Source organism: Scyliorhinus canicula, chromosome 11, assembly GCF_902713615.1.
Source record: "Scyliorhinus canicula chromosome 11, sScyCan1.1, whole genome shotgun sequence".
Classification (NCBI taxonomy): Eukaryota; Metazoa; Chordata; class Chondrichthyes; order Carcharhiniformes; family Scyliorhinidae; genus Scyliorhinus; species Scyliorhinus canicula.
Genome location: NC_052156.1, coordinates 57,525,947 through 57,543,397, shown reverse-complemented (window position 1 = coordinate 57,543,397; position 17,451 = coordinate 57,525,947). Strand labels below are relative to the sequence as shown.

The following is a 17,451-nucleotide window of genomic DNA, read 5'->3' as shown; positions in this document are numbered from 1 at the left end:
TTATTGTCACGTGTACCGATGGGCAGGACCCAAATTCGCAGAGTTAAGTGAGTTTAAAAACTCACTTAACTCTGTCGATGCCAGATTGACCTGGCTCCCGGGCTCGACCAGCCTTGCCGAGCAGACCCCAGCCGGGCGCTGTTCAGCACTTGACTGAATGGCAGTTGGGGGGCCTCTCAGATGATTGGAGGCCTCCATGTGGCTGGTATCTGGGATGGACAGCTAATGGTGCCTGGGCACTGCAAACCCTAGCAGTGCCACCTGACTGCCAGCCTGGCAGTGCCAGGCAGTCAGGAGCATGGCTAGGTGCCAGACTGGCAGTGCCCAGGTGACATTTTGCCCATGTCGCGAATGAGGCCCGGGGTGCCCTGTCCGTGTTAGGTGGGCTGCAGGGGGGGGTTCGAAGACCCTCCAACATGTGTGTTTGCTGGGATCCGGGGTCACATCATGGTTGGGTAAATGTTGACCCGCTTGTCAGAGCTCCTCAGTGCAGGAAATGTGGCTGAGTGGGGCTCGGTGGGGCATTCACCATTGAGACCCGAAAAATAACAGAATGCCATTCGACAGTGGAGTTGTTCCAGCTGCTACAAGCGCCGAGAACAGCCCCTCAATTCCTGCCCAGAACAGACTCTTTGTTTTTTTTCTTATAGTTATAGTGCAGAAGGAAGCCCTTTGGCCCATTGAGTCCATCCAGCTCTTTGTGAATCTGTCCAGTCAGTTCCAAACCTCCTCTCTGTCCCCTTAGCCCTGGAAGTTAATTTCCCTCCGTGCCTATCTAATATCCTTTTGAAATCCTCGATTGTCTCCGCTTCCACCACCCACGTAAATGTCGAGCTCCAGGCACAAGATGTTTAAACACCACTGTTCTGCCCCATGGGAGTGGTGGGAAGTGTCCAATCCCACCCATCATTGAGTTGACCATCTTAGCTGTGATGTTATGGCCATATGCCTCCCAAAAGATGGTAAATAATTTAAAAATAATGTTAACATTAAGATAGTTTATATCCCTATTGAGTTATTGAAACACCTTTGCCAACATGAACAAACTTTGTCAAACTAGCACAAATAATGAAGTGGTGAAGAGACAATTAACCAAGAAAGCACCTGGCTTTCTACTCAAAACACATTTAATTATTGCTGGAAAAATAGGTTGGAACCTCTGCCTGATTGTATGCTGATAAAGTCAGCTAAAAAACAGCACCAAAGCAAATACATAAATTGGCCTGATCTATTTTGAACTTTGCCTCTGTGATAATATCTGTCTCAAATCTCCCAAGTCATCAGTTTGCCAAAAGCAATGAGTACCTGAAGTTTGGTGATTTGTTAATGTCAAGCTTCAAATTGCTGCAATGCAGATATAATAGCAGGCGGCTCCAATTTACAGGTCATTAACAGCAGCGTGAACTTCTCTTCAAGTGAAAGAGAGCTACAAAAGATAAAATGACAAATGTGGCATTCTGTTCACTGGCTTATTTTATCTAGATGTGATCCTGTCAGACTGAGCTTCTGGTGCTCTGAAATTCTCACTGCGATATATTCCACAGGACTGCTACAGCAAAACAGTTTCAATTTCTGGCCACAGCACAATGCCTGATGGTCACTATGTGCCAATAATGTGTTAAGCAGATTGGATGGACATGTTGAACATGAAGTCAGTCGCCTTAGCCACTGCTGCCCACTGGTATTGGTTTTGGCAGTATGGAGGCATGGGGCGATCTCACTTGCATTTACTATGAGCAGCAGCACTATAAAGTAATTTCACAGTAAGATATTTTGATCTCATGAAATTTGATGCCAGTTGATGTGCTTTATTTGATAACGCAGCGAGTGCTCTTTATCTCTGCCAATCACAGATGGCAGTTGTTGTGGTGCCATTTCATAAAAGTGCCATCAACGAAAATTTAAAATGCTGTTAAATAAAACATTGCATTTATGAAGCCAGAGAGCAATATTAGCAGTAGTGTCGATCCAGGGAGCAACCTGACTTTTCTCTACTTTTCTGTTTATGTTTACATTAGCAACCATAGACCTGTTGGTGGAGTTTAAAAATAATTTGAGTTAAAATGTTCCCCTTTCCCATCATTGTTCTGTGCATGTGCTTGAGAAAATATCAGAAAGCAGCATTTAAACAAATTAGCAAAGCTTTTTCAGTAGAGACAGGCATGTTTCCTTCATGCTTGACCTGGTATGTGAGCATATAGAAATTAAGTAAACTTTGGCAATAGTAGGAAGCTTTAATTTCCTGATTACACAAAGGGCAAATCAGTGCTCTGGAGCATTTCTTCCGCATTGTCCTATCATTTGGGAAGGTTGGCCTCTATTTACAGGACGGTGGTGGTGGGGGGGGGGGGGGGGGGGGGGGTGCCTGTGTTGGGAAACACAATTGTCAGAGGGGCTACAACATGATAACCTGTGGGGTGGGGGGAAACCCAACAATTGACAGGCTCATTCATCGCAAGGCAGACTGCAGTTAGGAGGCTTAAAAATGCCGGGGGAGTTCAGCAGATCACAACACAGGCTGCAGATTGGAGCGACCATTGATGATCATATCAGGGGCGAGAGAGAAGCTGCGATCAACAGAAGGGAAGCGGTAGGTTTCTTTGTGGGGCCAGAGAAGCCGTCCTGGTCCTCCTAGCCAACAAGGAGCACAATATGAAAATAAAGCACTTGGCTTCTGGAGCCAGCACCTCTCCTTTCCATTTCACTGCCATGCTTTCTGAATCCTAGGAATTACAACCAGAAGCAGTTCAATTTAAATCCGAAGCCCAGTCACACTGTGGGAGCCTGAATTAAATGTGATACAGGTATTGAAGTTCCTCACCTCTCCAATGTATGAAATGCACATAGCGAACTATCCACAGGATGATTAACAGATTCCGTTTTAATTACTGAAATAAAAACAGCAGAGGATTGGATATGCACAATTAATTCCTTCGCTTTTGAAGAGATTGCCACCATTCTATTTTCTTTCACCTGTAGAGGTAGTTTAAGAGAACACAACTGTTTATTTGGCTCTTGATGGTACGTGTTACCCTCTTATGCTTGTCAGCCTGAAAATGATGTGAATTAATTCTGTTGATACATTCAGAACAGAAAACATTGAAATGCACTCAAAGATTTATCATCCAAAGTTTGTTTCTGTTCTGACTTTTAAGGTTTAATAGTTTAGAAGGATACAAGAGGCAAAAAGTGTGTAATTAAAAGGTGAGATGACTAATTAGCCCTGCAGCCAAACGACAATATAAATAACATCTCATACACTTTATCCCTCCCATTTCTCTTTCCACAGAAGCTACCTGACCTGCTGAGTATTTGCTTTTACTTTCTTTATTTAAAAGAATAGATGCCAAGCCACAGAAGGCAACATTGGGATAAATGGTCCAAAGCTTGGTCAAAAAAGTTGGTTTTAAGGATTGCCATCACTAAAGCTGTTACTTCCTCCTCTGTAATATTGCCTGACTTTCCCTGCCGCAGATCATCTGCTCATTCATGTCTCTGTTACCTCGAAACTCGACTGTTCCACTGCATTCCTGGCTGGTCTCTCATATTCTACCCTCCGAAAACTTGACTTCATCCAAAGCTCTGCCAACTGTGCCTTAATGCGCACCAAATCAGCACAGTGGTTAGCATTGCTGCCTCACAGCTCCAGCAACCCGGGTTCAATTCCAGCCTCGGGTAACTAGTCTGTGTGGAGTTTGCACTTTTTCCCTGTGTCTGCGTGGGTTTCCTCTGGATGCTCCAGTTTCCTCCCACAATCCAAAGATGTGCAGGTTATGTGAATTAACCATGTTAAATTGCCCCTCAGTGTCCCAAAGGTTAGGTGGTGTTACTGGGTTATGGGGATAGGGTGGAGGCATGGGCTTAAGTAGGGTGCGCTTTTCAAGGGCCGGTGCAGACTCAATGGGCCAAATGGCCTCCTTTTGCACTGTAAATTCTATGATTCCAAATCTAAAAATTGTGTTGCATATAACTTGCTTCAGGCTTCATCAGCTCTGTATGCTCAATCTAGTGAATTGATGCAGTATTCAAATGATGTCACATTTATCTAGCTGAACACATTTTAGTGGAACGTTCCAGAATGGGGTAGATGATTGAATTCAGCCATTTACTTGGAATGTTCAATTTTGGGCATTCCCAGCTGTAAAGTTGGAGTTTAGTTTGAAGCAACTATATTTGCTGAGGAGGATCTGTACAGGATACCAAAGTAAAATCATCACTGGCGTGCACAGATGGGGAAGATCAGCCAACCCGCAAAGAAAAGCTAGTAATGGTAAAAACAATTTGTTTCAAGATGTCCATTCTTCACCTAACTAATGACCTTCGATTCAATACCTGAACAAGTTCTGGTACCACCTTGAATATTGCACGACTGCCATGTTCAAAATGTGCAGTGCCTGTAAGAAATGTCATTTGCCATAAGAAAGTGCACCCTTCTGTGTCTCCTTACCAACCTGAATGTGGAAAAGTCACAGAATCACTACAGTACACAGGGAGGCCATTAGGTCCATCAAGTCTGCACCAGCCTTCTGAAAGAGCACCCTACCCATGCCCAATCACTTGCCTATCCCTGCAACCCCACCCAACCTTTGGACACTAAGGGGCAATTTAGCATGACCAATCTGCCTACCTGCGCATCTTTGGATTGTGGGAGGAACCCGCAGAAAACCCACGCATCCATGAGGAGAATGCGCAAACTCCGCACAGTCACCCAAGGTCAGCATTTAATCCGGGTCTCTGGCGCTGTGAGGCAGCAATGCTAACCACTGTGCCATGGTCCCGCCCCAAGTCTTAACAGGAGGCAAGCACTCTGATCAGTACCACTTCAAAAAAAATTAGAACTATCATTTTAAACAAGGGTACTCTACCAGTATCATGGCCAATTGTATTCCCTCAATCAACACCACTAAAATAGATATCTGGCCATCAATGAATGTCTTTGTTGTTTGTGAGAATTCACTGTGCAAATTAGCTACCAGATTTGCTGATGTAACTGACTGCACATCAAAAGGTATCTAATTGGTTGCAATACATTTCACTTCTCAGGCTCTTAAATGCTTGACTACAATGTCAACAAGTTCCATATATGTATTATATATAAAAAAAACTAGAATTGTTCATCTCTTTCCATGCAATCCCAACAGTGCAGAAGGAGGACTTTCGGCCCATCAGGTCTGCATCAAACTTCTGAAAGAGCACCCTACCTAGGCACATTTTCCCCTGCCTTATCCTCATAACTGCACTTAACCTGCACATCTTTGGACTGTGGGAGGAAACCGGAACTCCCAGAGACAGCTGGCGCAGACACTGGGAGAATGTGAAAACTCCACACAAAAGTCACCCAAGGCCAGAATTTAACCCGGTTCCCCTGGCATTGTGAGACAGCAGTGCTAACCACTGTGCCACCGCGCTGCCCTTCGATACCAGTTGGCCATCCCAATGCTTGGCCTGCATGCTATACCATGCAGCACGGTAGCACAAGTGGATAGCACTGTGGCTTCACAGCGCCAGGGTCCCAGGTTCGATTCCCCACTCGGTCACTGTCTGTGCGGAGTCTGCACGTTTGCCTCGTGTCTGTGTGGGCCCTCCGGGTGCTCCGGTTTCTTCCCACAGTCCAAAGATGTACAGGTTAGGTGGATTGGCCATGATAAATTGCCCTTAGTGAACAAAAAGGTTAGGGGAGGTTATTGGGTTACAGGGATAGAGTTGAAGTGAGGGCTTAAGTGGGTCGGTGCAGACTCGATGGGCCGATTCGCCTCCTTCTGCACTATATGGCCTCCTTCTGCACTGTATGTATGTTATATGCAGTGGTCCTGAAAAATGTTCGCACATCTAAGAATCTGTAATCTCCCAAAATAAACTGTACAGGAAATCTCAATTTTGTGCTTGTAATGTGTTAAATGAGGAATGTCGAAGTAAATAGAACCACATTCAAATTATTCTTGAGTTTATAAAATTGCCCGAATGCCTTTCATAGACATCAAGTTTATTGAGCAATGATGCCTCATTAATACATAATTTCCACAATGGATATATTTCACAAGGCGAACATAATCTCTGCATGGAGACAGTGTAATTGGAAAAGATGTATTTTTATTGAATACAGGAAAAACTGAATTGACAATACTGAGACCATGATTAGAATATCAATGGCACAAATCTTTGATTAAGTGATCCATGTTGAATAAAACCAGCATTGGTAGAGGTTGGATTAGTCACGGAAAGTAAGCAATTTTCATGGGTGTGTGGTGTTGTGGAGGCATTTGGAATATTTGAAGAGCTGCTAATCATCAGATAGGTATGTTGGCTGCTGCTGGATATCAAACTCAAGAGGTGTGAAGCAGTTCTATTAGCAAGCCAGAGATTGGACCATTTTGAGAAGATTGGTGTGATAATTGGTTTTGGGATTTTAAAACAATTAAGAAACCTTCAATATTTGAGTATTTTAAATTACTGGTGATTTAATTATCTGATTGCTGTTCAATTTAATTACCAAATATGGTTTCTCAATTGTAATTAAAATATATGCAAGTTCAGGATGTGTAAGTAGGAATCATTGTGCTTTTGAAAGTAAGTTTATTGCCTGGATATTGTGACACTTTTTGTTGTAAGGTTGCTTGCAACAATGATGAGTTTATAGTAACTTACAAATGTAATGTCAAGGATCGAAGGACAATGGAACACCCAAGGACCCAAATCACAGGTCTTTTTACCCCCCCCCCCCCCCCCCCCCCCCAACCACCAAAGAAGTGATTCTACAATATAATTCTTTATCCATGGGCAGCACGTGGCGCAGTGGTTAGCATTGGGACTACGGCACTATGGACCCGGGTTCAAATCCCGGCCCTGGGTCACTGTCCGTGTGCAGTTTGCACATTCTCCCTGTGTCTGCGTGGGTTTCACCCCCACAACCCAAAAAATGTGCAGGTTCAGTGGATTGGCCACGCTAAATTGCCCCTCAATTGGAAAAAAATTATTGGGTACTCTCCATTTTAAAAAATATATACATATAATTCTTTATTCTGTTGAACCAAACCTGACCTGGTGATTACATGACTCTATATACCATTTCTTTCTACTTCAAATCCCCACAGCCGTGAGCTTCACCCAGCACAACTTTAGAAGTGGACATTGGATACATTAATGGGATATATTTTCTGCAATTGTCTGACAGCATATATGTAAATATTTTAAATCTACTGCTTTATATGAGAATAAATTAAAACACGAAATAGCTATAATGGTGAATTATGTGCGGAAAGAAAGACTTGAGTATCGCTGAAGAAAGATATATTTTCGAAATTTTTCTTGTCTTGCACTTATTAGGACATTTTGCAAGAATACAATTCTAAGGGAGACAACAAATTTATGCTGTATGAATTTTCTGCTGATATACAAATTTATATCATACAGTATAAATTTGTCTTTCTAGATGCCTCTCTGCCAGGGGTCACTTGGCAGGAATCCTCTGATTGCCCGAGGCCATGAGGGTCCCCTTACAACAGCAGATGTCTCATGACAACAGTAGCTGCTCACGCAGCAGCCGTAGGTCCATTTGGCCCGTTTTACTTTCCTGAGAGAAAGCAGAACATGGAGGTGACTCTGGGTGCCACGTCCCCCTCTTGCCTTCGCTGCAGCTACTTGAGCTCAGAGAGAAGGTGATGTACTGTAGGGCAGAAAACATATCCTGTATCCCAGTAATGAATTGCTCAGCCTGGCCCTCCATGTGAGGTTCAATTCTCTTAATGTGGAAAGAATGCATTCCAATGAGAGGATGATTGCAGCGCTCATGGCGTGAATGTACTCCTCCACTGCTGTGCTAGGGTGCGAAAACATTCTGCCAGATCTTCACAGACCTTTCACTGGAAGTCCAGAATCTGCCATCAGAGGTGCGCCATCATCCTGGCACCCAATGTAATTCAGCGCTCCTCAGAGTGTCAGACCTGCATTATCTCAGACTCTAGCAGCTGCTCTGGCAATTGTGGCTTGCTCGGAGCAGTTTGTTTCCCTTCCAGCCAACGCATGCAAACACACCATGGTGCAATAACAGTTCACAGCCTGATCCCTCCCACAGGGTGTCCTGCACTTGGCCCATGATTTATCAAGGACCCAGCCTGCACAATGCTAACTGGCCAACATTCCATTGGCCTGCAACGAATAAGCTGGCTGGCGCTTGATTTGACATGATGTAAGATGAGGGTGGGAGTGCAAGTGAACCATGCATTTTCCCCTTCAACCTCCTCAATCCCACCAGTCAGCATTAAATTCAGCCCATTATTTGTGCTTTCAATGCTTCCTTTCAACATTTAACACCCCAATTTTTTAATAAACTTGATAATGAAATAAAGGCTAATGAGCCACTGGTTCCCTGGATTTCTTTGTCACCGCCGTCAAAATGAGATCCATGTTAGTTGGCCATTCCAGTAAAATAAAGAAAGAGTGCAATTGGTGCAAATCTGAAGTAAAAACAGAAATGCTGGAAATACAAAATGGACCTGGCTGAATAAAGGTGCACACATGATTTTATAAACATGTCTTTCCCCTTGTAGATAAGAATGATTTGTTTTTGCAGCACATTTTCTATTTTCAATATCTATCTCCCAGTACTCAGCGATTTTTCTGATGATTACCTTGATCATTTCCTGGGTTGGGCATTTGCATTGGCCCACAGGGGGCAGTGTGGTCAATTCCGCTCCAAACTTGAGCAAAGCACTATTTAAAACATGCATTTCTTTTTATTGCCATTCCCTTTTAAACACATCACTATTCTGTGTTTCATTTATATATGTTGATCTTCAACATTGAGATATGATCTAAAGTAAGTGGTTGTGAGCTCACTGAGCCATGCTATATCATTTCTCCTCTACTTTTGAAGATGGGTTGCAAGGTTGAGTATAAAGTAGACTTAAATTATTAATCAGATGCTAGTTTTCACCATTAGTTAGGAATAAATTAATTATATAAAACTATTTATAGTTGTCCTTTTCAAATAGTGAGTTATTTTTCAGCATCCATTACAAATGAATAAGGAAATGTCGGCATGAACTATGTAAACATTATGTTATAGTATGGTAATGGAGGGTGGCAAGTGGTTAGCGCTGTTGCCTACGGTGCTGAGGACCCAAGTTTTATCTCTGCCCGGGTCACTGTCAGTGTGGAGTTTGCACATTCTCCCATGTCTGCGTGGGCTTTAACCCCACAACCCAAAGATGTGCAGGTTAGATGAATAAAAAATAAATTGCCCCTTAATTGGAAAAAATAATAATTGGGTACTCTAAAATTTATATTAAAAAAAGTATGGTAATACATTTTAAATAATAATGAGAATAGAATGTGACATGGATGATTTGCATTTGCAATGTGAAAGATGTGTTGATGAGGCGCAAGTACGTTGTCCTTCATAACTTGTCCTACGAAATTAATGAATCGCATATACCTTTGCCTTATATCTTAGGGCGGGATGGTAGAACAGTGGTTAGTACTGCTGCCTCTTGGCGCCTGGGACCCGGGTTCAATTCTGACTTCGGGTGGAGGTTTGCATGGAATTTGCACTTTCTCACTGTGTCTGTGTGGGTTTCCTCCGGGTGCTCCGGTTTCCCCCACAGTTCTAAGATGTGCAGTTAGATGGATTGGATATGCTAAATTGGCCCTGTGTGGGGTTATGGGGATAATGTGGGGTTTGGGCCTAGGTAGGGTGCTCATTCCGAGGGTCGGTGCAGATTTGATGGGCCGAATGGCTTCCTCCTCCAGTTCTATGATCCAAACAACAAATGACAACATTTGTCAGAATGCCTCATCGGCAATGATTTCAGGCAAGCTCCCAAGATATAGCTTGTCTCGTGGTGAGAAGGCCACCCCATCACACTACCCTCGGTGTATGCAGTGTTGAAGAGACCAATGCCCACTTTCTTTGCACAGCCAGAAGAACATTTGAAAAGAGATGCAGTTTTTGTCGAGATTCGTTTGGAGCAGTTCCATGATGCAGACTCTGCTCTGTGGCTTATTCCCAGGGATGCACACGGCGATAAATATCGACTGCTGCTGGAAGACCATCAGCTCGGTGTAAATGCCTTTGGGCCTGCCCCAGACTTGCGAGTCTTCCAGTGCAAGGAGCTGTCAGCAGTTAAGGGTTGCAGGCTGGTACATTCCTAGGCCCAGGACGATATGGTGAAAGATGCACTGAACCTTGGTACAGCTCCAAAAAAAGCTCAATAGGAGAATGCCTTAGTCTTTCATAGAAGACATCCATAGGATCCCTACTATGCAGAACAAAGTCATTTGGCCCATTGAGTCTGCACTGACCCGCCAAAAGAGCATCCTACCTGAGCCCCCTTCCGCCCTATCTCCATAAACCCGTGTATTGATCATAGCCAATTCACCTAATCTGAACATCTCTATACTTTGGGAGGAAATGAGAGGAAATCCACACACAAACATGGGGATCATGCAAACTCAGCACAGACAATCGCCCAAGGCTGGAATCGAACATGGCACTCAGGCAGCAGGGCTAACCACTGTGCCACCATGCTGCACTCTTATGTGTTGTAGGTCAACTACCCAATGCTGTTGGCATGAAATCTATGTTCTAAATATGATCTATAAATACAAGTATAATGAGGTACCTCCGGTGTCATGCACTGTATTGAGGGAAATTGATTTATAATGCACTTTATTTAATATTATGTAATGTAATGAAAACAACACTCCTACCATTGGAAGCAACAAGACTATGTCTAGGTCGAGGAGTCATTTTTCTGGGGCTTCCTACTTCAAAGTTCCCGAGTGTTTGTGGAGTTGTATTTTCCACTGTTGGATAGGTCTTGGCCAAAAGCTCTCTCTCACTGCATGTACAGGGCTGTAGCATAGTTTCCATAAACTGGCCTGTTAGCTTGGGTGGGGAAGGAAGGAGCATGTTCAACCGCCATGCAACACCTCGTATACCATGAAAAAGATGCAAACATAACTTTTCACTAACATCTGCCGTTACCATATCTGCCAAGTTTGGCACACTGTATATATTTTAAAAATTGACAGTAAAGGAAGCCTGACATTGAAGAGAAAAGGAACAGCAAAGAATACTAGAAATTTGAAAGAATGTTAGGGGCCTCACGGTAGCATGGTGGTTAGCATCAATGCTTCACAGCTCCAGGGTCCCAGGTTCAATTCCCGGCTGGGTCACTGTCTGTGTGGAGTCTGCACGTCCTCCCCGTGTGTGCGTGGGTTTCCTCCGGGTGCTCCGGTTTCCTCCCACAGTCCAAAGATGTGCGGGTTAGGTGGTTTGGCCATGCTAAATTGCCCGTAGTGTAAGGTTAATGGGGGGATTGTTGGGTTATGGGTATACGGGTTACGTGGGTTTAAGTAGGGTGATCATTGTTCGGCACAACATTGAGGGCCGAAGGGCCTGTTCTGTGCTGTACTGTTCTATGTTCTATGTTCTATGTTCTATGTAAGAAAATGAAGCTCCTTGATAGATTATTGCATTTAAGCAGTGTTGCTTCACTAGGAAGATCTAGGTTTCAAACCCCAGTTTGTGCTAAGCAGGAATGTTTTGACCAGGGCTGGTGGAAGTGGCTTTGTAACTGGCCACGGTGTCGTTGGGTTTGGGTATCATTCATGGTTCCAGGTTCTGATCTCTGTTCTGCAGATCATGCTGAGATTGTGATAAAATTCAGGTTAAAATGACAGATTCAAATGTCAACTTGCCTTTTTTATCGAGACTCTGATCAACAAAATGCTCACTTCAATGTTTTCACTTCTAAGCTCTGTTCACTCTAACTTGACAATTCAAGTTGATATCTATGATAGGTGCAGAATAAGCTTCACAAAATACCATGGAGCTCTTGTAGTTCAAACATGTGCATTTAAAAGTTGACAGAAAGGTACTCTTAAATCAATAGTAATGGGAATTATGACATTCATATTCCAGTAATAATTGCTGCACTTTAATCTACTTATTTCTCAGTGATGAAATTGCAAGAGAAGAACTAAAGAAACTCCCAGCTCTGCCTACTCGAGCATTACAGGAACATCCATCACTTGCATATTGGTAAGTAGGTTACAAATACACAAAAAAAAAACTGCTGATGCACAATGAATGATTTTTTGATGCATACCCAGCAGCAAACATTTCTTTTTTTTTAAATTTAGAGTACCCAATTCATTTTTTCCAATTAAGGGGCAATTTAGCGTGGCCAATTCACCTACCCTGCACATCTTTGGGTTCTGGGGGCGAAACCCATTTAAACACGGGGAGAATGTGCAAACTCCACACGGACAGTGACCCAGAGCCGGGATCAAACCTGGGACCTCGGCGCCGTGAGGCAGCAGGGCTAACCCACTGTGCCACCGTGCTGCCCCCAGCAAACATTTCTAGTGTGCAGGAATATCAAATATAAAATGTCCAAGACAGAAAAGCAGTCGCCTTACATAAATGGTTAAGCATTTTATTTTGGGTTTTAAAACCATTTTTTAAATCCACATAGTTGGGGAAGCAGTTGTCGTGTAATGTCAAAGTTAACAATCCATTCAATGCAGCTGTCACAGTGCAAATAAATCTGATGTCACCAGGAATGGATGTTTTGGGACTGGAGTTCAAAACGGGGGTGATGGCCTGACTTGAATGGCCATATTCACAATTCGAGCAGCCCCTCATGTTCCACTTACCAATTAGCCACATTTCCCCGGACCCATGCTCAGATGGATGAGGTTATCCAGATTTTCCATGGAAGGTTGAAAACCGGGATTTTACTTTGATCAATTGCCGATGTTTGCAGTCAACCATGTCCACCATCAAGAGGTGGGCGGGGCTGTCTTCGGTTTGTAGAGTATGGAATGTGTTTCAGGACAAGCTATGGGATTTCAAGCAGGTTTGTGGAATTTTTGAAGTCCTGCGTCAGTGGTAATGTTTTGTTAGCTGTCAGCTGATGATGTTCTTTGAGGAGGATGTTTTCCCTGAGGACGTTAGGCGGTTCAATGTAAACTAACGCAGGAAGCCCATTTGCATGCTATGTTGGTCTGAATGTTTCAGAAATAATCTTGGCTTTCTGGAAGTTAATATCTATATCATTTGTTCGGTGGCTTCTCAGTCAGATTGAGCAGCAGCACTCTGCTGTTGAGTAGACCAGGGCAAGTGAAGTAGTGAGTACTGTGTTGGCACTGCTGCCCCAGTTGGCACCCAGCCGTTTCATTGAGATTCACTCTTGTCTTGACCGTGGGTCCAGTGTTTTGGATGTGTTGTCGGTAGGTCAGTGATGGCAAGGTGTTTTGCCATTGGGTCGTGGGTGAGTGATTGACCATAACTGGATGTGGAAGTTCTTTCTTGGCCTTCAGGTGGAAAGCTGTAACTATAGGTTTGACATTGGTTGGTTGAAGTTCCATTTTTGTGATGTAGGCTTCAACTTATTGTGTTGAATGGCTGACTATGACAGCACTGTGTCAGATCCCAGGCCACCTACACGGGAATTTCTATATATGGTGACGCCCAAATCTTACTCCGTTTAGTAAAGGCTATAGGATTAACAGAAAAAAATTACTTCCTCCACTGATGAGGATGTAGGAGTGGAGTCCTAGAAATACATGTAATCCTGCAGCCTATCAATCAAGTGACATTCTTTGCGTGACTCTAAAATGAGAATATGTTGGCAGGTTATTTGTCCAAACTATTTGGCCCATTGTGACTCTGCTATCAAATTTATATATTTCTTATTTTTAAAAAATGTTTTCCAATTAAGGGGAAATTTAGCATGGCCAGTCCACCTACTCTGCACACCTTTTGAGTTGTGGGGGTGAGACCCACCCAGACACGGGGATAATGTGCAAACTCCACACAGTCAGTGATCCAGGACCAAGATCGAATCTGGGTCCTCAGTGCCATGAGGCAGCAGTGCTAGCCACTGTGCCACCGTGCTGCCCTAAATCTATATGTTTTAACCTGATTTCCCTGCGCAGGATTATTTGGGGATAACATCAAATCTCATAACATTCCAGAACACACTGCCCCAACTGGAGATTACATTTTTTTTCTGGCGTGATTCAACAATTCATGACATCACAGTGGAAGCTGATACTGTATCCTCCTGATGTCCGCATACTCAAATTCCAGCAGAGGGAATGTCACTGGATAGCAATGGGGAGTGTGATATCTGGTATCACAGAATAAATTACCCTTTATTCCCCTGCTTCCAACACCCAGTGGTGATGATTGAGTTGCAACTGCTGCTCTGACTATGATTAACTAAATCAGCAGACTGCATACAAATTGTACCTTTTATCACTTGTCTTTAAAGCTCTGACATGGATCAAGAGGTATAGCTCTGGCCTACACTTCCATTTGGAAGAATAAGATGGCAAGTTAACTTGTCCATGCCTTCTATTCAAACTCTTGAATCTGAATAAATTAGCTCCCTACTAATGGTGATCTTTCAGGCTGATGAATAGGTTAGATGATTCATCGTGCAATGAAATGCTCAACTGAAGTACTAGTAACAGAAAGTCTAATGTTCCAGTGCAGTCAGGTGTAGTACACACATTCACCACTCTCAGTGTAGCTATTCATTCAAGATTCCTCTTCGTTCTTTATTGCCATCATCCAAATTTTCCAATTCCAAATTAGCTTTTACTTTTGGTTTGAATCTTAACATCTCCCCACAGTACAAAAGTGACCACACTTCAAAACTATTTATTTGACTTTTAAAGCATTTTTGGAACATCCGTGGGTCATGAAAGGCTCCATACAAATATGTATATGTTCTTTTCTTCCTTTGACATTGTCACAATCTAAATGCTTGTATAAAAATATCCCCGATACAAGAAGTATTGTACATTAGATTAATCATGTATAAATTATACTTGGATGAGCTTCGTTAATCAGCAACAAAAAACTAATTTATGATAGTTTAAGAATAAAAGATGCAAACAAGCTCAGTTGAATTTGTGACACTGGACTAGACAGAATTTTCTGCGTGACTGTGTAGGGCAGCCACTTTGCTTATTGTGCAGAACAGATGAGTTGCTTTCATTGAATAAGCAAATTAGACAAACTGCACATAATGCTTCGCTCCATGGCTAAGCAAACTTTGTTGATTGGAAGTTTCCTTTTGGATTGAACTAAAATGTTATGTTTGTGCCTGCAGTGAAGATCGAGTGATCAACCATTACAAAAAACTAAAAGGTCGCAGCAGAGGACAAGCAATTGTCAAGTAAGTACTTACCCGTTGCTCAGTCCGCAGACTATTTACAACTCGTTCAGAATAAAGAATAATTGACTTGGAAAAGATAGCACTTCAGCAAAAGCTCTTCAATTGCTAGGTAGCTAAAGGCAGCACTAATTGAACAAGCCAAGCAGAGCAGACAATCCCAAATCTGATTCCCAGTCCATTTGGGTTGACTGACCTCAACTGGGGCGTTACAGCTAAGCTTGATGTTCCTGGGGCCAAGTAGGGGAACTAGCAAACAGGATCCATGCCGTTGATCATTGACCCTGTTGAAAAATGAAAGGGTAAGTACCCGGTTCACTTGTAATACCCACCGCAGTTGAATATCCTATTTACACACTCAGTTTAGGCTGATGTGAAAAATCGCTTAGTTTACACTTTTGGACAGATTGGACGAAACATTGGGATGGAGAGATAGAGAATTTCTGCACATGTGTTTACTGATTCAAAATGAGTATGAAGTCACTTGATCGCCGGAGTAGAATTTGACAAGCTCTAATCTGAAGAGACATGTTGCGAAAGCTTTTCATCTTGCACTCATCAGGACAAAAGCTTACTGGGGAAGATAAGGTTGTAATAAATTAAAAGGGCAGATGTGTATGATTATGAAGAATAGTAGTAAGCTGAAGAATTGGGAGAATTTTAGAAGCCAGCAAGAAGTGTCCAAAAATTTTATAGAAAGCGAGAAATAGAATATGAAAAGTAAACTAGCCAGAAAAATGAAGACAGATTGGAAGAACTTTTACAAGTATGTAATAAAGAGGAGAGTAGCTAAAATACGTATTGGTCATTATCATGGGAAATGAGAATATAGCAATGATTTTGAATCAGCGTTTTGTGTCTGTCTTCACGGTATAAGACACAAATTATCTGCCACAAATAGAAGATATCTAAGGGGCTACTAAGAGGGAGGAACTTAAAATAATTAATATTAGCAAAGAAAAAATATTGGAAGAACTTATGGGACTACTAGCCCACAAATCCCAAGGACCAGACGGCCCACATCTAGGATTCCAAAAGGGGTAGCCGCAGAGATGATGGATACACTAGTTATTTCCCCAAATTTCCAAGATTTATAGAAGACCCAACAGATTGAAAGTCAGTAATATAACATTGCTGACGGTTCAAGAAAGAATGGGGCATACAGGCCAGTTAACCTGACATCCGTTGTTTGGAAAGTGCTGGAATCAATTCTTCAGGAAGTCTTAACAATGCACTTAGAAAACCAGAGTATGGTCCAGATAGAGGATGGTTACAGATCCAGAGGGACGCTATGTCATTATCAAAAAGATCACAGCGGAAATCCCCGTCGACATGCACCGACTTTTCACAGGCGGAAAAGGGCTTTAACTGTGTATAGGACCCCCGGACAGATGGGTCAATCTCCAACATGGTGAAAAAAACTCGGCATATTCATGGAGTAGATGGTGGCAGTGGACCCATGGCAGTTCACCCACACAGGGGAGAAGGAGTTCTCCTTCTCCCAGGAACACAACTAATATACCCAGATTGGCTTTTGTAGTGGGAAATCGGTGCTTCCAGAGCTAGGAAGAGCAGAATATTCCGTGATTGTAATCTCCAACCACACTCCACATTACGTGGATGTGAGGTTGCAGAGAGGCTGTACCCAACGCCCTCCATGGAGTTTGGATACAGCCCTCCTGGCAAGAAAATATCACAGGCCATATTGCTAATAAACATAACGGGGAGGTCTCACCCTCCATGTTCTGGGCGGCGCTGAAGGCTGTGATCAGAGGTAAAATTATTGCCTTCAAGACACGTAGAGATAGGGAAGAGAGGGTGGCTAGGCAACACCGAGTCGACTCCATATTGGAGGTAGACCGGCAATACTCAGAGATCCTGACCGTAGAGCTCCTGGAGGAGAGGAAAAAGCTACAAATGGACTTTGACCTGCTCTCCACGAGGAAAGCAGTGCACCAACTCCACCAAGCACAGGGGACCCTGTACTTACACTGAGACAAAGCAGCTGCCTGCTGGCTTACCAGCTGAGAAAGCAGGCAGCCATGAGGAAAATAGTTCAGATTAGAGACAACAAAGACAAACTAATAGTGGAGCCAGAAAATATCACAAGAGCTATTTGAGACCTTCTACCGGGAGCTGTACACTTCTGAGACCCAGCAGGGGACTTGGGGATGAGACAGTTCCTCGATGGATTGGATATGCCAGTCGTGGGGGAACTTAGAAAACAGGGGCCGGAAGCACCATTAGAACTAGGAGAAAT

At 43.1% G+C, this 17,451-nt stretch overlaps 1 protein-coding gene across 4 annotated transcripts in view; it reads left to right on the top strand.

Annotated features, from left to right (window-relative positions):
* Window positions 1-17,451, top strand: part of LOC119973101 (FERM domain-containing protein 4B-like) — a 416,202-nt gene that overhangs the window by 318,720 nt on the left and 80,031 nt on the right. For all 4 annotated transcript variants that reach the window (XM_038810633.1, XM_038810631.1, XM_038810632.1 and 1 more), the window contains 2 exons: window positions 11,960-12,043; window positions 15,129-15,194. In XM_038810633.1, the coding sequence (XP_038666561.1) occupies window positions 11,960-12,043; window positions 15,129-15,194 (150 nt within the window). The remainder of the gene's footprint in view (window positions 1-11,959; window positions 12,044-15,128; window positions 15,195-17,451) is intronic.